The sequence below is a fragment of the Phalacrocorax aristotelis genome, chromosome 4 (assembly GCF_949628215.1).
Source record: "Phalacrocorax aristotelis chromosome 4, bGulAri2.1, whole genome shotgun sequence".
NCBI lineage: Eukaryota > Metazoa > Chordata > Aves > Suliformes > Phalacrocoracidae > Phalacrocorax > Phalacrocorax aristotelis.
Genome location: NC_134279.1, coordinates 69,043,702 through 69,067,461, shown reverse-complemented (window position 1 = coordinate 69,067,461; position 23,760 = coordinate 69,043,702). Strand labels below are relative to the sequence as shown.

Below are 23,760 nucleotides of genomic sequence, written 5' to 3'. Positions count from 1 at the left end.
TACCTGTAGTTTTTTATTCTTTTTTGGAATCTTGCCCATCAACATTAATGCAAGCATGTTCTGAATTACACTTAGCAGAAAGTATAGCACATGAAAATTCAGCATTGTGTGATTGGTTTTGCAAGTAAGGCTGTAAAGATTTTTGTTATACATCATCTGGACATCTGAAATAATGTTGTCAGGGGCTTTCAGACATTGTTTAAATCCTATGCGTGTTTTTTACAGCCAACCAGGGAGAACAGCAATGGTACGTAATTTTTGCAAACAGTACTGTAAGAGTTGTGACACATTGCATCGCTTACTTATTGTAAGAAGGCATGAGGTACATCTTGCTAGCAACTGTATAAGCTTTTAAATGATTATACAGTTTATTTATGCCAGTTTATTTAGTTGAAAAATTAATTTGCATTCTGATACTCACCCACAAAAGTCACGCAGAGTAAGACTTTGTTTATTTTATGGGACCATTAACTACAGAATTGCGACTTACATTTCCTATATTTAATCCTCAAAACTGCAAACAATCTACAGCCAGATCCTTTCAATTACTCTCAATGATTTAAAGGAACATTGTTGCCTCTTGAAAATGAAATATCAATACTAGCACTTCAAAAAATATTGAAAAGCTTGATCTTTTCAGCAGTTTATTATTTTATTTACAAACATTTTCTATTGCTATATTTTATGTATCTGTTTGCTTTCTTTGTTGGCTTTATTAGAAAAGAATGTAGTGCTGTCTTTAGCTTAACTTAGCTAAATCTATAAATCTAATACATGTAATCATTGACCTCACTGCTGCAGCACCTTTTTCTTCCTGCACAGTTTTCTTCTCCCTTTCGTGATTTCTACGGAAGCAGGACAGTATAGCCCCTTTTGTCCTTATATCAAGGTTCACCTACAGCTACATTTTGCTTTTCTAAATATTTTTTTCCCAGTTGACAATGAAGACAAGTGGCCTTAGCACACACTCAGCAAGAACAGCACCACCAGTGAGACCATATCCCCATAATTTTGAGAGAAAACCTCTGTTCAGGTACGCAGTAAAGAAAGACATTTCATGAAAGGAATGAATTAAAGTGTAATTTTGTTGTGGGATAGCTACTAATGACCAGTTCTGAAGTTTGTGTTAACTTTCACATTTTCCCCTTGAGCTAATCTAAATTTGATGGTAATGTGGCAGAGAGGAGCCCATTTGAGGACACCTCTTGATCGAGACCAAATTGAAGGAAAATAGTTAGAGATTCCACAGTATTCCTCTGGGGATGTTATAGACAGAGCTGGTTCTTCCATGAACATCTATATGAATTATATAATAAGAAAAAAGAGCAAAGCTGCTTAGCAACTCCACATTTCTATGATCTCTTACCTAAACTACAGCTGGCATCTGAGCATAGTCATGGCCTTGATCTGCAGTTTATTAAAATCTTTCTCTGTTCACTATGTCCATCATGTGAGTGACCTCTCTTATCAGATCAGCATGATCCTTCAGACATGTTTCATTCAATAAAGGGCAGTGGCTGTGGTTGTTCCTGCTTTTCAAACTAGCGTTTTAATCTGGACAGTCAGATTAAAGGTCATTGCTTTTTCTCAGAGATTGCCCATGGAGGCTAAAAAGTTGTTAGGAGATGATTAATAGGTGCCCTTCAAAGGAATGATGGCTGTTCTCATGGTCCACACCTCATAAACCAGTCTGCAGTTTCCTGCTTTCTCTTATTGCTGAATTGCTTGCCTGCATGACCAAATTGGCATTTGCCTCAATAACAAATCTTGCACATTCTTTCTGTTTTGTTTTGAAGTATGAAATGGAGAGAAGGAAACTGGCATTTCCTTTGCATGAGGCATTCACTTAATATACTAGAAAAGGCAAAAACCCCATGTAACTTCTTTACTGATAGACAAGCTCCAAGAAAGCCAGAAGAAAAACCTGTTTTCATTCATTAGCTGTCTTTCTCTTATCCTTGAGTTACAGGTGTCAAAATATGGGTGATTTAGTAGACATTTCTGGGGAAATAAAAGAAAAATAACTTGATCCACTGCAAATCTTTAGTTTGGTCTGCAGAACACACTATCAATGAACTGTAACTGCTGTGACTGTCTGCATCCTTCTGCTGCATTTAACTTCATTGTCTTTTTTGTGATAAACTGTAAAGCAACGTATCAAGTTAGCAGATTATTGACTGTCCTGCTGGAAAATTTGTAGAGCAGGCATGGTTTTAAATGAGCTCTGTAAAAGAGTGAACAAGTCAAATCTGTGCAAGGCAAGTTTGCATAGCATGCATTGGATTGACAGGCAGTAACTAAAAACTGAAATGTGCTTATCTGGGTGGAGGGGATTTTATGAACACTTGGAGTCTACGTAATTTCTACATGATTTCTTGTTCTTTGAAAGATATCTGCCTTGACCCAACTCTGCTATGGAATTTTAAAGATTTTTTTTCCCTGTCATACAGTTTGGCTAGTTTAAGAAGGATGGCTAAATAACCTTGTTATTCTTTTCTGGGACCAGAGGGAAGACCTTAGTCACATTTTAATAAAGTCCTTTATACAATTTCAAAAGTGCAGAGGGATTATGGAACAACTACAGATAATTTTTGTTTTCTTCAAATCCCATTTCCAGTGATGAGAAGTATATGATAACACAGTGTGTTGGCTTTAATGAACCTGTGTTGATTTAAATTAATTGGGGAGCTTGTTTTACCATCTGGAAAACTTGAGTGTATGTCTAATGTCTGTGTATTTTATTTGATGATTTGGGTTTCTTCCATTATTTCACTTTTTATGATGCTAATTTCCCGCGATGTGATTGCAATTGTTCCATGGAAAGTAGAACTGAGGTAGGTCCCCCTTGTCCTCTGGCTGGTTTTCTTTTTAGCTTTTGCCTGAGGAGAAAGCAAGACTTCAGAAAAGGTTTAGCTAAGCTACAGAGATCTTATCACTTGAGATGGCGTAGACAGAAAAATTATACTCTCTACATTGAAATGATCTTCCTTTAAGTGTTCGGTGTCTTTAATGATTAGATTTTATTTTCATCACTTCATTTTGTAGATATTTAAAATGAAGCATTTTTTTCTCCAGTTGTGGACTCCAGGTTTTTCTTGGTTTGTTTGTTTGTTTTCAGAAGGTACAGCCCATTTCCCTGTGCCAATATTCACAAAGCCTTCAGGGGACTATGAGAGCCACAGTATTCAAGCCCCTACAAAGAATCTGGTACTTACGAAGGTGCTTTTGAAAATCCCAGTGGTTATCTTCCTGCATTTCCAGGTATGTAAGTACCTTTAAAAATACGGCTGTTACCTGCCAACTTCTCAGTAGGCTAATTTACAATGTACCTATTTCTGGCTGAATATACTGTTGAAAGGCATTGATTTAAAATACTTTGTTTTTGGGACCATTGATTCATTCCTCAGCAATTCCATTTTCAGAGCACGGTACATTGATACTGCATGGTTTACCTTGTAGGGCTCTGGTGGATGTGCTTAAAAATAAACTCCTGTATTACCTACACATTAAAGTTTTCACTGTCCTTATTATGGCTAGAGGTTTGCATTTGGTTTCCTCAAAAGCATTGACTTGTCTCCTTTTTTGTATGACTTTTAAACACAACTTAAATGTCATTCTCCACTGTAACAGTGGTTGCATTTCAGGGGTCTTATAAAATACTTGGAAGGAATTGCATTATATAAGTATAAATTATTGTCACTGAACTGTAGATATTTCATGGTAGTGATTGTGACACTGTAACATTGAAAGACGTTTAGTCAGTAATGGCATATCTGCCATAGCATTAGAAATTAGTGTACTGTATTGAAAAATCAGATGTGCTGAATGTAGCCATTAACTGAATAATGCATAAAAGCAAATCTGATTCCTTAAAATACTTGAGTGATATATGCCAGTGATGGGACATAGAGAAATTGATTTGAGCACCTAGGTGTTATTCTACAATGGTGACTTCAGTGAGACTGGGAATTTCTGACTTTAACTCTGAATCCACTGACTCTACCAGTTTTGTAGAACTGCCAGTATCACTCTATTTGCAGCAGAAACCAGAGCTGTACAGATACATTTGTCTGTAGAGCTTTTTAGATACATTCCTCACTTGCCAAGTTAAGAACAAGTTTTTAGAAACTGATTTTACAGATAAGAAAAGGAAATTTATCAGGGTTATTAATAGTATTTGAAATATTCTAAGCGGAATTCTCCTTTCAGAGGTACAAAGCAAGCCTGACATTAAATATAGTAGAAACTACATATTCAGCAGCAAGAGGAAAGGGTAGCCTTCCTGCTCTCTCAGTACTTCAGATGATACAATTGCATACTCTAGTTTATGTCTATGGCCCTATGGTATTGTCTCTTTCCTGGAGGGCACTAGGTTTAATCAGCATATCTGAAAGCAGAACGAGGTAACAATCCTGCTTATTAGAAAATAATTTTCCAAATTATTAGAATTCTGGTTAAACATGATCAACAGTTGTATATCCTTTTAGATTAGGAAAGATATTTTTTTGTCATTCTTTTTCTGGTTGATTGCATCCATCACATATTCAACTATAAATGTGAAGCTGTGGCACAGATCCATTGTGAAATTGGCTAAGGGTGGTCCTAAAGGTGTCTCCTTCAAAAAAAGGAATTATCTTAGACCCCCTATCCTTTGTTGGCAGACAAAGAAGTTAAGGATTGAATGGAAAAGTAAAAGGAACCCATTGAGAGATGAACATTTTGAAAGCTATGGGGAAATCTGTACTGTCACTGTTGCAGTGTCCTCACAGACAGGGTGGGGGGGTCATCTGCCACCCACTCCTCCTCACCTAGAGTGTTTGAGTACTATTATGTCTCACATATGTCGAGAGGTAAAAATGAGCTCTGGGCATTCATTCCACTTAAATGTTTTTACCTAGAGCATTTGTTAGTTCATAGGTTGATCTGAGCTAGGCGATTCAATGGGTGAAGACAGGTCATGCTGCAATGTACATACCAGAGCTGTGGTGTCACAGCATAAAGTATTCAGTGGCAAAATTAGTATTAACCCCCACACTGGCCACAGCATGCCACTTCTTTAGTTGTCTCTGCATGACCAGTGCTTTAAAGCAAATGTATAAAAAAAATACATTAGTTCCCTGATCCAATGCACAGGATAACTGGCCACAAAGTTGTACCAGTCCTAAGGCAGTACAAATAGAGGGCAGGAATACCTCAAGGTGCTGTAAAACTTGAAGACTTCTGTAGTTTAATAGTCTAGTGTAATAGTCAAGTGGCAGTGTTGGAATGAAAGTCTGTCTCACACTTAGGTCTGCTCAGGTTTGCTTCTGTGTGCAGAAAAGTGTGATGATCAGAACCAGGGACCTGATGCAGTGGAAAAAAGTTTTTGTTTGGGTTCTTTTTCAGCTGGATCCACTCCTCTTCTGGCACAGCTCTGATCAGCTTTGGCCAGATTAAGCAGTATCTCTGAGCGTTCAGCCACGGCTTGTATCTGCTGAAATCACATTCTGAATCACTGGTTTGGGGAAAAAGAAATTTAGGGGCATCATCCCCCAGCAAGTAGTTATTACTAGACAATCAAATACAAGAGATCATGGCTGTCCACCAATGGAATGGCTGCGATTTTAAAGAGCTGAGGTCCTTCAGTTAGTAGGAATAATGCCAAAGCTGTCTCCTGGATAGGGTAATGAATTGTTTAGCAGCAATATCTGTGTAATGTATTCCTGCTGTCTGCACTGGGCACATTGTCCTCCCAGCTGGTTCAGCATAACTGTCTGTAAGGCGAGCAGTTATGTAGGTGGAGAATAAAGCTGATTCTACTAAGCCACTTTCCACTTTATGTTTAAATTGTTATTTCCAGTACAGTCACAGCTAAACAGACTGATTCAAGGCTAGTAACCGGGAGCACAGGAGAAGAAAAAGCATCTTTTGGTGCCAGATGAGAGGCAGTAAAACTCTCATGCTTGTGATCAAATGGAGGGAACATAACAGAACTCTGCAGGTCCCTACAGAGGCTGTGACACCCATTTTACCCCTGCTTTGAGAACAGGAAAGGCTTTTCCTTTTCACTTTCCTGAGCTGTCAATCCCTGTTCAACTTCATGAACAGTTAATTCACTTGCTAAAATCCATTTTTCATGTCTTGCCCTTTTGTAAGGGATAGTAAATCTTCCTCTTTATTTACCATGTTTGAAATTCAACTTTCTTCCATAAGGCTGCAGAAAAAAAGTTCTTGTATGAGTCACAAAAAGAAGCATTTGAGGCAGCTCAACTTTTACATTATTTTCTTTTCAGTTCATGAATGTCTGATCATTAGCTGACTCAAGTTTATTACGTATGAAAAAAAGGCACTAGGATTTTAACATCATTTGATGTTAAATAATTAACTTAGAAAACTAATGCCGACATAATAAAACATCATATGCATGATATTCAATATATAGCTATATTCAATAATAAATATCTTATGGAATTTATATAACTGAAGCCCACACAAGAATAAGAAAGCTGCCAAAAGTAGTATCATACCCAGTTGGCTTAGTCAGCAAGAAACCAACTGGTCCACAGATGCTCTTTTTTTCTGTGAGAAAATATCCTCTTTTGCAAGTCTCCTGTCTGCAAAATGTTCAATATGAACTCTTCTCCTCCTGCAGGCTGTAAATCACTTATTCATCAAACCCTTTTATTTGTAGCAGATGGAAAACTTAGTACAAATTTAAAAACAAAGAAAGGGGAAGTTTAGAAACTTAGGTGAATAATAAGTCTAATTGCATTATACTGCACTGACTATGAAAAAAAAAAAGCCTTAAGGCATCAGAATCAACTGATACTCATATGGTGTTGGGTGCCTTTTCTCTGTTTAGGTGGCAGAGGCAAGAACTGGACAAGTAGCTGTTTCTCCTAAGGGTGCTTGTTCATCTTCTGTAAGGATGTGAACATAGGGAATGAGGCCATGATAAGATGTTCCCCTGTATCCAGTGTCCCCTTACTATCCACTTCCAGTGTCCTTGTGTATTCATGTGGCTGTCTAGCCCTGGTCCCCGCCAGTGTGACAGTCAAAATGGACTAGGTGCTCTGTTTCTGCAGTGTGTCCTTTTTTTCCCTCTGTTACTCCCCTTGCAAAGGAACACACATGTTCAGGCAAGAAAATGATATGACACTAAAATAAATAAGACATTGTATGGTTCCAACTCCATTTCTTCCTGCACATGCACACTTTGTTACCTTTGGCTTAGCTCCACTTCAGTAAACTTTTGTTATCTGACTATATAACATAACTTGCATTCCTGCTCTTTGTACTTTACATAGTCACAAAAGGAAAAAAGACCCCATTCCTACATGGATCAAGAGAATGGTTCTCCAACTGTTTCCATTACTTCAAAAGAAATACTGCTACCGTTCATAGTATGGATAAAAGTCTCATAATATGGCCAATAACATAACTGCTACTCTAGCAACAATAAAAATATGTTCCTTTGATTACACATTTCTATTTAGGAAATGCATTAGATAACTGCTCATGTGTGACAATAGTTACTCCTGTAATGAAACGATGCAGACCAAATAAGTTGGATTTTATTCAATTAAAGGTTAAAACATGTCAAAGCAAACATAGATAAAGTATGTTTTGAACCCCATAATGCTGTGATTTCCCATTCATTTGAACAGTATTCTATAAAAATACTATCAGATCATGGACCTATTTTCTTACAGAGTGTTAATATAATAGTTAATTATAAGACACATGTGATACAGCAACATACAGGACAGGAAAGAGGAATCTCACAAGATTTAGTAATAGGAGATAGCATGAGAACTGTCTGGTATAAGAAATACTGCAAGAACTCTTCCTTTTGTAACTGAGTGTTATCTGGACCGAACTGTGTTGAGTCCTGGAAGCTGACCCTGGTCATTACTGTTGAAATACTGCTGGCTGGCTGACTGACTGACTGACTGACTGACTGAAAACCAAGGAGGGAGGGCATGTTAGTTGTTCTGCTGTTTTACTATGAATGCACACACACTCCTGTTTCTGTAACCCTCATCCAAATTAAGAATTTTTCCATTCACTTCAAACAGTCCTTTGTTCAAGCCAATGCGCCTTCATAATTGAAGCTATGTGCCTGAGTATTAAAATATTTTTTTATACTAAGGGATCCCTCATGCACCTGCTGTTCGGGGTTTGGCTCTTAAACTGTGTTTTGGCGGAGCATAATGTCAACAGCAAGTAAAAAGATTATGTCATTATGATAGGATTATTGACTTGGAAGTTAATTGAAGACATTGCTTTCATAGACAACACAAAGTGATACCCAAGCCAAAAATTTCACGTCCCTTATCATCAAAAAAAATGTGTTCTCAGACCAATGAGATCAGCTGTTCCTATGCACCCAGCTGCTCCCCACCCTGACTTGCATATTTTATATATCCCAGAAGGCATTTAAAATCTTCAGCATCACTGTTGAGTTTATTGCACTATTAACTTAAAAACTACATCAACTCTTGTGTGGTAGTTAAGTAGGAAATTTACTGTGAATGGGTTATTGTTGCAAGAAAATAGAGTACTGCTCTCCTTTGCTAATATTCTAGGAGACAGAAATGCAATTTTGTTTATTTTGGTAGGCAAAATATTAAAGTTTTTTTCACTCATAAGATATTTGCATGGCTTCCTTCTGTAACTGGCCTTTCCAACACAATTGCAAAATGAAGGAATTATAATACAATCTTTCCAGCATACTGGGCACTTTAGGCAGAGTCATATAAATAAAAGTTATAGGTAAAGAATGAGAAAAGAATGGTAAATCTGTAGGGGCACATACTTGCAACTATTTCAGCTGATATATACCTAGTAGCAAGTTCAACACACTTTGTTGACATATGATAGTTTAATACTTTTGCCTTACTGTACTTTTTATTACTTTATTAGAGTATTTATTACTTATATTAGAGCACACCTACTAATATACTGCAATATTTTACTCAATGTGAGCCAAATTAGGACTTTCGAGTCACGGGCTTTAAAAAAGGGAAAGGAGAGGGGATATTCTTCTGAGTAGTTTTGATACATAGCCTGTAACTTGTGGGGTGCATATGTGAACTTTTTAAAATATCTGGTCAGCCATGCTAGATAAAGCAGAAGACAGATACATGGCAATACGCCTTACCCCATCTTATTTCTCTTTAGACATTTGAAATCTGTGTGGATGACAACAGGGAATGAGAATCCTGGCTTTCTGCAGAAACTGAGTCTGAAAATGCATGTAGACAAGGAAATATGAAATGATCAGCTTTGAGGCCCAAGGAAATGATGTTTTCATCTAATATATTCTATGGTGGTAAGTCTCACACACACATCAATGCGTGTAGCTCTACCATATTCCCAATGCAAATAGGCTCAAACAAGACTAAAAAAAGGATGGATTTTTTTTCTGAGATGTTCCAGAACAATGTTGATTTATTCAAGCACAGTAGATGTTATTTCACCTACAACATCAGGTAAAAGGTACAAGGAACAGCAAAGCACATGTAAAAGGATCATACAGCACCAAGCATAGATGTAGCAATATTCTTGATGAAGTAATAACTTTTGGGGTTTTTTTTTCATTAAACTTCTTTCCCTTTCCATGCTCTTTCAGCATTGCTCATGGGATAATCATTGTAGTTTAAACTTTGTCCTCTCCAGGTGCAGTATCTGTGTTTCAAAGACTCACACTGATCTGTCTCGTGAAGCAGAGGGCAAGACACAGTCCTGCAGTGCCACCCTGATTAATGACTTGATTGGTATTTCTTCTTGTACTCAAGGGGAGTGGTAGGCTTTGAATTGGACATTGAATTCTCATAAAGTGTTCTATTTATTCTTTATTTGCAGGACTGATCACAGACTTGGCTAGCTGCCCTGAGGAAACATGCCTCTGGAGCAACACCCAAGTGGTTGTACTTTAAACCCGAGATGGTAGAGTTTTACAGAAATAAATACCTATATTGCATAACACCTGAAAGGTATTTTCAGGGTTTTTTTTTTTTCTTTCATGAATAGATGTGGCATGACCGCAAAGCTCACTATTAGTGTTTCTACAGTCCCAATTGCATTGTGCTTCAGCCTCTTTCCTTCATTCTCTCTTCATTTTCTTCTGTTGGCTTTTGTTGTTTAGCACTTCTTTAGAAATAATTTAGCAAATATATTTAAATACAGTAATGCATGTGTGGAAAGTGACTGTTGCTCTTGTTAAACTGAAAATTCACACTCAGAATCCTAGTTTTAAGTATCGGAACTCTTGAACTTAGGGCACCTATGGCAGGCAAATATTACCATTGTCATTAGCGTGGGTGTGCTTTGTTGTCCATCAACATCATAGCTACCACACAGCTAGCTGTGCAACCTCCAGGATAAGGCATTGTACAATCATGCCATCCCTGAACAAGGTGTACACATTCAATATGACAGTCTGTGGGCCCCTTTAAACTTAGGGTCTAGGGCATGAGTTGTGAGCATCTGCTTCAGGGTGTCCCCCTGAAGTGGTCACTTCATCTCCTGATCCTACAGAGAACATGCTATGAGGCCCTATGCTCTACTTCTCCTTCTACAGTGACAAGCCACACTGGGTAGGGGGGAACATGTGCATGTGTTCAGCTTAGTGACAGGCAAGATACTGGTATCAGGCAGCATCATATATCTAAAAGTATTCTCAGTACCAACATCAGGTGTCAATATTGCTCTGGCATTCACAGTTCAACACTTATGCCTATGCTACCCTGTATGACCTGCTGCAGGTGAATTTGATGCAATCCTGCCTTCTTGTCCTCCTCTGGCTTCTGGTCATATATCCTGGTCGCACTTTTCCTTTCCCAGCAAAAAGTTGGCGAACATGGTGGGCTTAGTCTGGGGCTGTAGAGAGGCACTAATGAAGGTGGAACTATACAGTGGGAAGCCATTCATCTGGGCCAAAATCTCTTAGGTCCAGATGGTTCCTGCAGAGATCACATTAGGAAGGAAATGGGATAATAATGAGTGTAGAAAAAAAAAAAAATACTGCCCCCCCCTACACAAAACTCCCTGAATTTCTCTCTTCTAAATCTTCAGTAGGAGCATGATGGTACTATAACCCTGTTATTTTTTGGCATCTTTCTCACGTAAGATGTGCCATTATTGTCACCAAAAATTGTCCCTCCTTGTTGTATATTCTGCGTCAGCAATGGACCATACAAGCACAACCCAGTAGTTGCTTTCCAATAAATCCACTAGGCTACAGCTCAATTCTTAAGTAACATTTAACTGGAACCTAAACTGGAGTTGAATCCTAAATTCTGGTCTTCCAAACTAGAAACTGATGAAAAAAAGAGAAAGATGCAATTGAGAAAATATTTTATTGAGTACAATACCATTTCATTGTAGGCTTTCATCAAAGGTCTACTTTATAAAACACCACCAACCTCTCTGAGGTTGAATACAGCTTGGGCAGGTGCACAAGGAGCAGGAGAGAGAGGGGCAGCACCTGCAAATTTACATGCAAGCAGCATAATATGGGATATTTGCATCCAGACAGTACCTTGCCATAGAGCCCAAGTTTGCACCGTCTCACCAGAAAAAAATTAATGAATCTACATTTAAATTTTATAAGGGATTGTAACAATCAGTTACAAGTTCAAATTTACAGGGTGTTGCCACTGCACATTCAGCAGCTAAACTCAAGATCATAAAATGAAAATTAGGAGCTCAGAATGAAAGTACTATAGCAAGTCTTGTGTGGAAACAGGATTAACTCTAACTCCAGAAATTGATGACTAACAAGACATCATAACTACCGTGGTCGAAGAGAGCTGTAATTTTTACCAATGTACTAACATCTAACTTCCAGTTTTAGCAGATGGAAGACCATAAAGTTCCTGGAATTGGGGTTATTCCCACAACTCACAAGTCTAATCAAGATTTGGCATCATGGATCTTCAAAGGAGATTAAATGAACAGTAGTCCATGGGCAATTTTTGGTTTCAGGAAGCACCTGCTCAACTTGTAGAAAACAGCCTTAAATGAGGTACAAGCATGGTAATATTTGTGTGAGTGAAGTTGCTGCTTATTAGAATGTAGACCAACTAATTTTTCTGGTGTAGTAGTTCATTTTCAGCGGTGGCAAAGCATAAGTGTGCTATAAAATGTAGGAACAGTCATAAGCAACCTTGAAAATGTCCCTATATTGCTTAAATTCTTCTCTCAATACTCCTTCTTTATGAAGTATATGAACACTCAGAGACTGTAGGAAGTTTTCAGGTTGATCATATTTCTGCAGTTAACTCTGGATTTTATGAGCTGGTCCCCATAGAATCTTTAAAAATCTGCCACGAAACCTGCACTGTACTGCCAAAGAATTTGAGGATCACCTGTTATAACAATAAATACGAAGGTAAGTACAGCAGTTAATATGTCATATTACACAGAGACTTTCATTGTCCCTTGGGTGTGCATATCCCAACATGTATAAGGACCATCACTTTATCAGGAAATAATTTTATAAAGCAGGATGGAACAATTTGCTAACTACAACAATATTTTCAAATGAGAAAAATTATTAAACCACATTTTAAAGCAAGAAAAATGGAAATGTAAAGTTTAGCATATTCATTAGCAATTAGAGGAGAAAGTCCAGAGTAGTCCAGAAAGGCCAAAGTACTCAAATAATTCTGAAGAGTTCTGTTTAAATTAATTTCTTATTAAAAAGACAACACTCTCAAGAGAGCATCTTCTGCAGTGAAATAATTTAGTTTCTTCATATAGACACATCATACACAACGTTAACAACCATGAAAAACAATACAAAATGCTTTCAAATTTAACAAGTATAAAAATATAACTAGTATATATGGCAATTGTGAATCTAATACTGTACAGAAGTATTTATGGATTTTTACAAATAAATTATAGCTTAAATGCCCTTTTTAAAATTTCTAAATGTACACTGGAACATAGGTTCTGAAGCTTACCACTAACTTGCCACAAATGAGTGCCAGTCAAATGTTCTGCCCACAAGCTCAAAAAATTTCTTGTTGGGTTCATAGAAATATTCATGCAGTTTCTCGAGTAACCGGGTATCAACTTGTGGGTGTGCTCGTCCTTTTGACTCATGTAAACAACGCTCTCTACCACTGTCCCTTAGGCAGTAGAAGCCTTTAGTTTTATTGAAATAAAAGTTTGAAGCATTTATCTGTGGTGATAACTTCAAAAATCTCTCTACCTTCTCTATTTCTGGGAAGGGATCTTTGATTAGTTTATCCCCATCTACAATGTGGATATGATCAAGAGGAAAATACTTCAGCCAGTTTTGCATGTGAATGTAGTATAAGCTTCTGTTTATTGCCTTGTAGTCCACATTGAGTTCACCATCTTTAATCAGGAATTGTTCAATGGATGGATACGGTTTGTGCTTCTGCATGTGATTATAGAACACTTGGGTGTAATCTGATAGTACTCTCTCACTTGGGTCTCTTAAAATAAGGAGTAGTCTCATTGATTGGTTCATGTTATAAACTCTTTCAGGCACTTTAGGTGATGTGAAATATGCTGGAGTTTTTTCCACGGTGATCTGATGGGGATAAGAGAATGGCATTTGATTAATATACCACTGCAATCCGTTCCTGTAATGATCTTCCCAGTCAAAGAAGTGAACTTCAGTTTCTGCTGCTGCAATATCTGGATGGAGACTCAACATCTCCAACAAAGCTCTTGTTCCACCTTTTCTTACCCCAATAATGATAGTCTGTGGCAGCTGCCGGCATGATCCATTAGAATGAATGTTTTCCTTGAAGTCATTTTTTTGAGGTGTTTTCTTTAAAAGTTCTCTCTGAACAGACTGAGAAGCCTCAGCCTTCGAATTTATAGCCGGTGTGGAAGGCACTATCTGAGGTTGAACAATAAGCAACACAGCTCCCAGCAGAAAAGCTGCCATGACAGAAGTTCTTAGTCTGGTTTCACTCAAGCAGCTAATGGTGCATAGAGTGATTTCCACCGAGAACAACCTTTAAAAGTTGTTTCTGTTTTGCTGAGTGAACGTGTATTTCTCAAACAGAAACTTTGCTGAAAGAGGGAAAAGACAAAGAAAAGCAGCACATTATTTTATACTCAGACATATCACTACTAAAGCCACACTGCAAGTATGCTTTTCTCAACTGAACAAACTTCTTCAGCTTTCCCAGCTCTAGGCTCATAGATCATTTGGTATAATTACATTCTTTAAAAGACAGACACATACAATAACATCATGAAAAAATTATTTCCAGTCATCAGGAGACATGAACATTCTGAATCTTTCTCTTGCACCCAACACTCATCCAGAGTATTATTTCTTTTTTTTTAAAAATCTGATTTCATTGGAGTTGAACAACAATCACAAGAGAATTAAGTGCTTTTTTTATTCTGCAATAATAGGTTTATCTTAGAAATACAACATAAAAAAAGAAAAGGTGTTGACTGGACCAAAAAAGCATTACTAAAAGCTGAGGGTCTCTTAGGAAGCCCAGGAATTACAGCATCCTAAAGGACTATATGACAGCAGCCTTAGAAGTAAAGCCTCCTGGGAAAAAGGCTTACACAATATAGATAGAGCTGCCCAACCATGGGAAGGTAATGTTCTCCTAGAAAGAAGTTAGGAAGAGCTCTGGGTGAGTAGTAGACCAAGGAAAAGTTGAATTTTCATGCATTTTTTAAGTCAAGTTAACATTTGCTTTGTGCTTATGGTTTCTAAGGATAGAGTCAGGTGGTATGCACTCTGGCCCTGCAAAAAGGTAATATGATAAAACCATATAGTACAACTACATCAACAAAATGCTAGAAAAGCTGTGGTTCCAGCTATGATACTCAGGAAAGAAAATACACAATGGATACTTCTGAAGGTCATTTTGAGAATTAGCCAGCAAGCTGCTGTGATGTAAACAACTAACTTTACACTTTATCAAAAGACTACTGAAAACCACCACTGAACCACATTTAATGGTCAGGGTGTTTTTAATGCAATGTTTGAAGTGAAATCTTAATGGCCTCACACACAGCATACCTGTCAGATTGTCGTGTTATGAGCAGGCTGTGCATACAAGCTCCCCAAAGTTAGATGCCTTCCAATGACTTTATAACCTCAGTGGAGGGCTGGGGTAAGTATGATTTTGGTATTTCATAACTCCATTGAGAAGTGGAAGCCGTTATGGCAGAGCACCCGACTGCTTTGCCTTAGTAGGCTACTGTAATTATGAATTTAAGCTTGGAACAGTGCACACTGTACCAGCTAACAAGGGCTGAAATATAAAATTACATATGAACAACCTGAGGAAATGCAAGGGCTAGGTTTTGGAAATTCTCCAGAGAATCTGAAAAGAAACTAATGACTTTTCCACAATAAGCTAAGTCCCAGTGTGACATGGACTAATGATGTGTTTCTAAGTGATCTAGAAAGTTCTGGGTGATAGCTTTGCATTTACAGAGGTCATGACTCCACCCTGAATGGAGCAGGTCTGCTTCCTGATGTTTGCTACTGATTATTACTTTTATGCTTTCCCTTTTTCTTATCACTTTTAAAGGGCTACAAGGCAGCAATATTGTTAGGCAGCAGAAGTCAAGGCTGGGAGGAGAGGGAAGCAAAGTGTCAAGATAGCTGTGAAGTCAAAAAAGAGTGTGTGCTTCCCTGTATGCCTGCAGGCTTTGAGGTCACAGGCATGCCCTGTCTTGGGCAGAAGGTCATGCCCTGGGCTGTTCTGTGATGTCTGCTGTGAGGCAACTTTGCAGAGGAGTTTGTTATTCTTCCATTTTTGGTCACTGTTAAGTTTTATCTGGCTGAGAGCGCTCCATTTTGGCTGCCATCATTAATCTTCTGCTCCCCTTCCCCATCATCACCATTCCTATTAATCTTTCTCAGCTTAATCTACTTCAGTTTTAACAAGAAATAATCTTTATTATTAGTCCCACACTGAAGATAGTGGGGGGACACTGGGTGACAGACAATTCAATATAGGTAAATTCATGGTGGACATCCCCACTGAGCTATGCTGCCACCATATTCAGCAGCAATGTGAGCAAATGGTACTGCACCAGCCAAGCCAGATTGGATCAGTGACTGATGGGCAGCTCAGGACATAAGAGCAACAAAACATCAACTCTTGCTGAATTTTAAGGTCACAGATTAAGGGGATAGCCAGTTACTTCAGAGTATATTTTAAGAGTCTGTAGCTCCATAAATAGTAAGCCTGAGTTGTTGTCTTAACACCTTACTGGAAAAGCATAATAGGATTCCGGTGAGGAACAGGTTGAACTGTTATTGAAAGGAGTTAAGTTAAAGCCTAATGATAGGAACCCATTTTTCTTAGTAGTCAGATTGAAATATGCTATGCTAATAGCCAAGTTCCGCAATAGGCTGTCTCTCTCTGGAAAGATGAACTTGTAGCTACTGGTCTCAGATACTAGTGACAACACACTGCTGGGATTTCTTTTTTTTTTTTTCTTTTTTGTAATGAACTATATATACCAATTCATTGGGACTGTTTTTAATTCATAGTTTTCATACTACTCAGTTGCCAACTTTTTTTTATTTAAGCCTTCCTGTGGCTGAGTATAACATGGGAATGTTTGGGGGAAATAAAAGACACAGTAAGGTGTCTCTTAACTGTAGCTCCACTCCTGTTTTGGCTGGCATTTCTCTTTGAAATTTGTGGGATATTACAGGTATGGTACCAAGGGCTACACCTCAAATAGTGTTTTGAGCCTCAGGAGCTCTGCTTCAGTGTCTTCCCATTCTTAACTGAAATACTTTTAGGGGTATAGCTTTTTCTAAATAAAGAAAAGCAACTGTTTTCTGTTGCAACATGAGACCTCAGAGTAACATGGGAGTATCTTCTGCTTCAGATATACAGAATTTCATTTTTCCTCCAACTATTTGTGCCCATGCGCATCTGCAGAACACTGCTACAGTACCTGTAGCATTTTATACACACCCAGTGAACCATGTCAGTAATTATGCCATTCAAAGTACCTATATACAATTGTTTTGCTTGCAAGCAATAGATCTTTGCCTTTTCTTCCTATTCTCTTTTGTTTCTCTCAAACCATATATGTTTGATATCTGGATCAGCTATTTTGTTGTGTTAGACTAATGCAACGCAATGGACATGAGTGTGCCTCTAAATTCAGCACAAAACATATGTTGTGTGGGCAAAGTGGTGTCCAGGAATAAAATGGCGTATAAATTGGTTGCCATTCAGCTTTCCTCCCTTATGTCCTCTTTAATACTTTTACAGACCTGCAGTTTGGTGGCTAGGATTACAGCAGTTTATATAAAATGATACAAATGCATATTAGATAGCTTTATAATTTGCGGGTCTGAAAAACTGTTTCAACAATAATAAGCATGCACTAAAGAGTTTATAGCAGCCACTCTGCCAAATTACTTTTCTACTTTAAGATTTCTCTTTGCTGCCTCCACAAGTCATGCAGAGCATAGAAGACTTCACTCAATGACTTTGTATTCCAGATTAGTACAAAAATTTAACTGACAGTCATTACTATTGTGTTTGCTACAAGTAAATGAGCAAGTTGGTAGAAGGAACACAGTTCATGTTAAATGGTGCTTTGAAGATTATACCAAGGCTTTTCAAAAAGTCTGATTGCTTTTCCTTAATCTTTTCTTCAGCTTTCTCCAATTAATTAGCAAAATGTGCCATACTGTTTATTCAACACAGTTTAATGTGAACATTGCCAGTCAAATCAGCTTTCATGATTTTCATGATTAAAACCTCTTCAAAAGTAACAGTAACTTGGAAATAAATGGAAGCTTTTCTCAGCAACTGTGCTGAGGGCCACAGGTGCCATATTTCATTGACTTTAAGCATATTACAGTGCTCTTTGAAATGTGTCACTATTTTATGACTTCTAACTATCTCTTACCACATTACCAGGGTATTTAAATGTCTCGGTATGTTTATCCTCACCCAATGGCATGGTCTATGCTACCTAGATTATATATAATTTTTAGTTTAATTAGCATTAACAAATACAGTAGTTTTTGCCTGGACTGATAACTTCATTTTTGATGGGGGTGGGATGGGGCTGGATTTAGCTCTGAACATTCATAAGAGCCTTCAGGTTAGCTGCCAAAGCTGGTAGGATGGAACACAAGGAGTGTCTGTAGGGCAGTCAGTAAGCATCAGGTAGAGCCTGCTGACAAATCTGACAGGAATACTTCACAAAAAAGCCCACAGCAACACACTGAGAAGTTTAGCATAGCTAAACACAATTACTACCAGGACAGTGACTGGGAGAGGGAAGACTACATCCTTCCCATGAACAAGCAGATTACTTCACCTTCATTAAAGAGAAGCTTTGTTTTCATGGTTCTCTAGGGACTGAGGTTGAGCAGGCAAAGTTTCAGATGTCCTCACCTTCTCTCCTTGCAGAACTGAAGCCCTTCACCAATGAGATCTTTGCCCAGGCACCTAAAAAAAGTCAGTCTGGCCTGAATGAGAACCATAGATCAGTTGCTGAAGTTTGTCTCTAGAGGGAGATTAGAGCTGAAAATCTGAGGGAGACTTTCTGTTCTTACAAAGTGTATTTAGTTTTGCAGATGTGATAGAACCTCAGGACAGTTTGTGGACTGTATTGTCCTTTGCACATATTTGGGCACTCAATACAGCAAAACACAGGACTAACACTGCTGGTTAAACTGAGCTGTGCAGTACAACCCACACATCTGCTATGATGGCTTCTTATATTGGGGAAAAAAATTCCATAACTGAGTTAACCAACTCTACAAACAACTTTCTAAACTGATAAATCAGTGATCTGAACATTTGTATTCAGTGATACGTTTAAAAAGTACTGTGTTAGATCAATTGTAGTGTACTTGAAATTCTTCAAGAACTCATTGATATAAACAGTATATATTCCTATCCTCTAAGAATAGATGGTGTCTGCCATAGGATATATTCCTTAGTTGCTTATACAAGCTCTTTCAGGTGAGAATTTGTACCCAGTTAGCACAAAACTCTCCAGTGCAGCTATCACTTCAAGCTCAGTCAAGAAGAAGACAGGAAGGGGAGCAAGTTCTTTATTTAAATCTAATCTGGTTTATGAAACATTTTTTCCTTTTAGATTTATTCTTTATTTTGTTATTTTTAAGTATTAAACTGCGTCACCATGCCCTCTTCATGAAGAAATGTTTCCCATACTTCCCCCCACCTTGTTTTTTAATCCCATTTTAGAAGTTTTAAACATGTGCCAGTGAAATGCTCAAACTCTGATTTCCAGTAATTAACTACAAGTAATTGCCTACTTTAGTGAGTGCTGCAGAGTCAAGTTATTAAATGAAATAGAACTATATACTACTGAAGACACAGATCCCTGGGGGCATAAACTGCTGGTCACCTCATGATATATAGAAAAAGGAATCTGTGCATTAAAAGGGGAGGTGAAAAGATAAGCAACTGTATGAACCTATATTACAGTGCCTAAATGATATTGTCTAGGTACGCTTCCCAAATTGTATTACAAAATGCTGCACAACCAGTAGAGATTAAACCATGGCTTTAATTTTTATAGTCAGCATGTTAAGAAATCTACTCATAATTTCAATGCTGTTAAGATGATATATTGTCTACCAGCTCTAAGACTTCAGAAATATACTTTTTAAAGTCTCTAAATTTTGGTTAGGGGAACTTAAACTGAGAAAGGCTGACTTGGTAGTAAGTATTTTTGGCTGAATTCTGCTGCATTTTTGCACCTGCTGTGATAAATACAGTTTATACAAATTAGCTAGGTCACCAGTTCATGACTACTAAAGGAGGAGTTCAGCCCCAGTGTGAGCAATAAAGTAGAAAATTTATAATAGACTGTAGTTATATATACCATGCACTCTTTTTCTTAAGGTCAGAAGGGACCATTGCAATCTGTCATGCCAAGAGATCATAGAAGTTTTCAGAAAAGAGAATACCCTAGATTTCAAACAGCTTCATGCAGGTGAAAATAAAATGGGACATTACAGCAGAATAAAAATAAACTTGAAAAGCTCAGGATACACAGAAATTTTTGTACTGAATGCTTATATGGAATCCCCCTACCACCTTCTAGCAATTTTTGAAACGCTTGTCAGGACTCAATTTTTTTCGTAAAGAAAAAGGGTACACCGTACCACTACCTTCTTTATCCCCCTGTAAACTCAAATGTTCAATTCAAAATCCAGAAATTACTCCCCATCCCACTTCCCAAGCAAAATGGGTCACATTCTAATTAGGAAGCCAAAAATCTATCGCACAGTTAATAGAGTTGCTTCCTAATTCATCAAAGCTGTCCCCAAGAAAACAACATGTGTGGAAGGATGGCTCTGTCCTGTCTTGTTCCCTTTCTGTACAAAGGCTCACCTTAACTGGATGTATTGAAAAAGGTAACATAGCAGATGAAACAATCCCATTCTCATTTTCTCTGCCAAGCAATCTCGTACCACTCTCTGTAGCTGTGGGCCCCATTCCAAATACCAGTATGATATTTAAAACAACAATAAAAACAAAAAACCCCAAAACCTTCAGATAGTCTTTCAGTTCATATTCCAAGCTGACTTCTGTGTCTTCCACTCTCCTGCCTTCAGGATAATACTGGAGCAGAGTGGGTACTGGTGAGGTCATCACTGTATTAGACTTAGCTAAACCAATCAATTTACTAAGTGAAGCACTACATGGTGACCTGGAGGGAACCCTCATGCTCTGGAGCAAGAGGTGAGATGATGCGTCAGGACCCATTTTGGACTGCCCAGGCATATTTTCAGTTTTTTCTTTTTCTAATTATCAAAACCTTTCATGGAAATCCATTGCTTTGACATATTTTGGGGATCTGATAGCTTCTTGATTCTGGGTGGCATTTCTAGAAGAGGGAAGGGAGAGATCCCATGCTAGTCAGACTAATAAAAACACTTCTGGTTTCTTCCAATGAAAAGCAAAAGACTTGTGTATCTATCTATACACGCATGCATTCTTGTGTATTGGAAAACTGTTTTCGACCCACTGTTTTTCTGTAATGTCTGTGGAAGCATATGACTAATTCAGAATAACCAAGGTAGTATTCTGACAAGGAAGGGACAGAGGCTGCAATCTGGCAATGCTGGGGTCAGAATTTGCTCTGTCAAATTGTTGCCTCTCCACGGCAAAAGCTGGCTTTGCTTCAGATGCTTAATCTTGCTACTGACCTACTGAAGGCATTCATTTGGCTATGTAGTATCAAAAACCTCTGCATTTTTCAAAAAGCAAAAAAAATCAGGGTGGGTGCTGAAGGGGTGGATGTGCAAGATACAGCTGAAGCTGATGTCAGTAACTGCGCTCTTACTGATAGGTGCTCATTTCTGAGCAATGTGGGAAATGCACTTGTTTGAGAGTGCAAGAAATGCCAGCAGATGTAAATTGTAATAGTTAATATGTAAATATAAATAAATGTAATATTGATAGCCAGACAACATATGGGCATACACCAATGTTCTACTAAATGTGCCACTTGCCATATATACTGCAGAGGCTCTCAGTGGGAGCAGGCAATGAATGGGTCTCTTGTGCCAGAAAGATGATCCCTGCAGACACTCCATCCCCAAGCTATTCAAGCCTGGCATTCACAGGACTTCCCTGATATTTTTTTTTTTTGCTTCCCCAGTACCCAAAAAGGTACAGTCTTGGAACAGGGAAAGCCCTCAACCTACTGCACTAACACAGAGCAGAAAGAGAGGTATAAACTTAAATTCCCAGTCGACTGAGGTGACTAAATTGCCTGTACTAAGCTGGGTGCCCTTTCCTGATCTTTTGAACGGCTGGAAGACAAGACCAAACCAGGACTCTTCCAGCTAGGGACTGCCATCCCTCCCTCCCAGCATCCTTTGGCTCCCACAAGATTTGAACTTCTTATACCGTTATCCCTGGAAAGCACCTTGAGAACTGCAGTAGCCTGTACTATTCTAGGGGGCCAGTCATTCAAAACCGAAGTGAGCTCGAGTTAAGGCTTTGTGCTCTCCTGCCAGCCCCCAAAGACCGCTTTGCCCTGCAGCGCTACGCAGCTTGCCAGGTTCCAGGTCAGCACGCTGCATCCAGCCAGCTCCAGCTCTCAGCGTAGGAACGGATCAAAGATGCTCAGAGGAGCTTTTGCAAGTTGTTCTGCTGTCAGGTAGGAGCCCTGCACTTCGCCGCCCTGCTTCCACACCCCTGCCATTCTGCCGTTACATGTCCTTGTCATTTCGCCACAGGGAAAGACGGAGGTAAAGAAATAAAGTGCCCAGGGACTAAATCTAGGTGCTGCCTACAATCCAGGTGCTGCCGACCACTTTTTTTGTCTCTCCTTTCTTTTCTTCCCCCCCACCCCTCCGACAGCGACGCCAGAGCCTGCCTCAGTGAGCGAGGAGGGCGCGGGGCAGCTCCCGGCGTCCCTCCCCGGGGCTGGGGACGGCGGGTTTCGCACGGGCGGTCAGGCGCGCTCCGCAGCCCCGCAGCGCCGTGCGGCGCTCGCCTCCCGCGGGAGCGGGGCTCCCACCTGCCGGCAGCAGGTGCCGGGCGGAGGGGAGGCAGCGCAGGGTGCCCGCACCTCCGCGCCCCCGGAGGCGGGGGGCAGACCCCCTCGGCCATCGCCCCGACTCCCGCTGCCACCCGCTCCGCGGCGGCACCCGCCGCCCCCCCGCGGCACCCCCGCATCACTCACCGCCTGGGGCGCGGAGCCGTGCGGCAGCGCCCGCCCCGCTGTCCCATGGGCGCCGGCGGAGCCGGGGGAAGCGCGCGCGGCGGCGGCGGCGGCGGCGGCGGCGGCGGCGGCGGCGGCGGCGGCGGCGGCGGCGGCGGCGGCGGCGGCGCGAGCGGGGAGCGAGCGGGGAGCGCCCGCTGCCGCCCGCCTCGCCCGCCTGGAAGCGGCGCGCCCGGCGCCCGGCGCCGGCTTGTTTGTACGGCCCCGCCCCGCCCCGCCGCGTCACGGCGAGGCCCCGCCCCCTCCCCCCGCCCGCGGGGCGGGCGGCGGCGGGGGGGTGTGCGCACACGGGTGCAAACGCACACGGGTGCCGGCGCACACGCCTACGGGCAGATACAATAGTTCACGCAAGTCCTATCGCAAGCCTGGGGAAATAGATCGCTATCTGCAGAAACAGCCCCCCCCCCCCGCCCCGCCGCCGTGACTGCCTCCTTCCTGTGCCTACAAAAATGACACCCATGCGAGGTGGCAGGAATGAGAGACTGATAGCGCTTGGTATCAGTCAGTATTTACTTCTTCCACTTCTTGTTTATGCTTCCTGGACTTTACGAGGAGTCTTTGATTCCCTCCCCCCGCCCCGAAATGCTTTTTGCTCAGCCAGAAGAATGTAAAGCAGGTGGACGTCTAAAATGACAGAAATGCTGCTTCCTAAGATCAGTGGGAAAAGGCTTTCTGGGGATTTATTTTAAGCCATAGGGTTAATTTATTGAAATAGGTCTGTATTTGCCAAGAACTGATTTATGTTTTTTTCAAGATAAAATGCCTTAAAAACAGCATTAATGTACTTCATCCATTATTTCAACAGGCAACCTCTCTTGAAATTTACTCGGGGTAAAAAGCAGGCCCAAACAACTGGGAAAAAAAAAAGAAGAAGAAAGAAAAGAGGTTGGTGGGGGACCTCATTTCTTGGCTGATTTGGATCAGTTTAGCTTCACTCGTGACTGGGGGGGTTTCTTGAGGACTGGCATATCTGAAGGAGGTGGGGTGTTCCCAGAGAAGGTGGATTAGCGCTGTTTGTACACACGTTGTAATACCATCTGCCTGAAGAGGTAACTT

The 23,760-nt window shown here is 40.0% G+C and overlaps 1 protein-coding gene across 2 annotated transcripts; it reads right to left on the bottom strand.

Annotated features, from left to right (window-relative positions):
* HS3ST1 (heparan sulfate-glucosamine 3-sulfotransferase 1) lies at positions 1–22,769 on the bottom strand. Of its 2 annotated transcripts, XM_075091857.1 has the most exons (3): positions 22,666–22,769; positions 12,954–14,043; positions 1–10,946 (listed from the first exon to the last, which is right to left on the bottom strand). In XM_075091857.1, exon 2 carries the CDS (start codon positions 13,913–13,915, stop codon positions 12,956–12,958), a length of 960 nt encoding a protein of 319 aa, XP_074947958.1. In that variant the 5' UTR covers positions 13,916–14,043; positions 22,666–22,769; the 3' UTR covers positions 1–10,946; positions 12,954–12,955. The 2 variants fall into 2 exon arrangements, with proteins under 2 accessions (XP_074947958.1, XP_074947957.1); XM_075091856.1 differs by lacking the exon at positions 1–10,946 and having other exon boundaries at positions 11,324–14,043.
* Between the last annotated feature and the right edge of the window lie 991 nt (positions 22,770–23,760).

Coding starts and splice junctions, on each gene's coding strand:
- HS3ST1 (XM_075091857.1), bottom strand. CDS start 13,915: ATGGCAGCTTTTCTGCTGGGAGCTGTGTTGCTTATTGTTCAACCTCAG.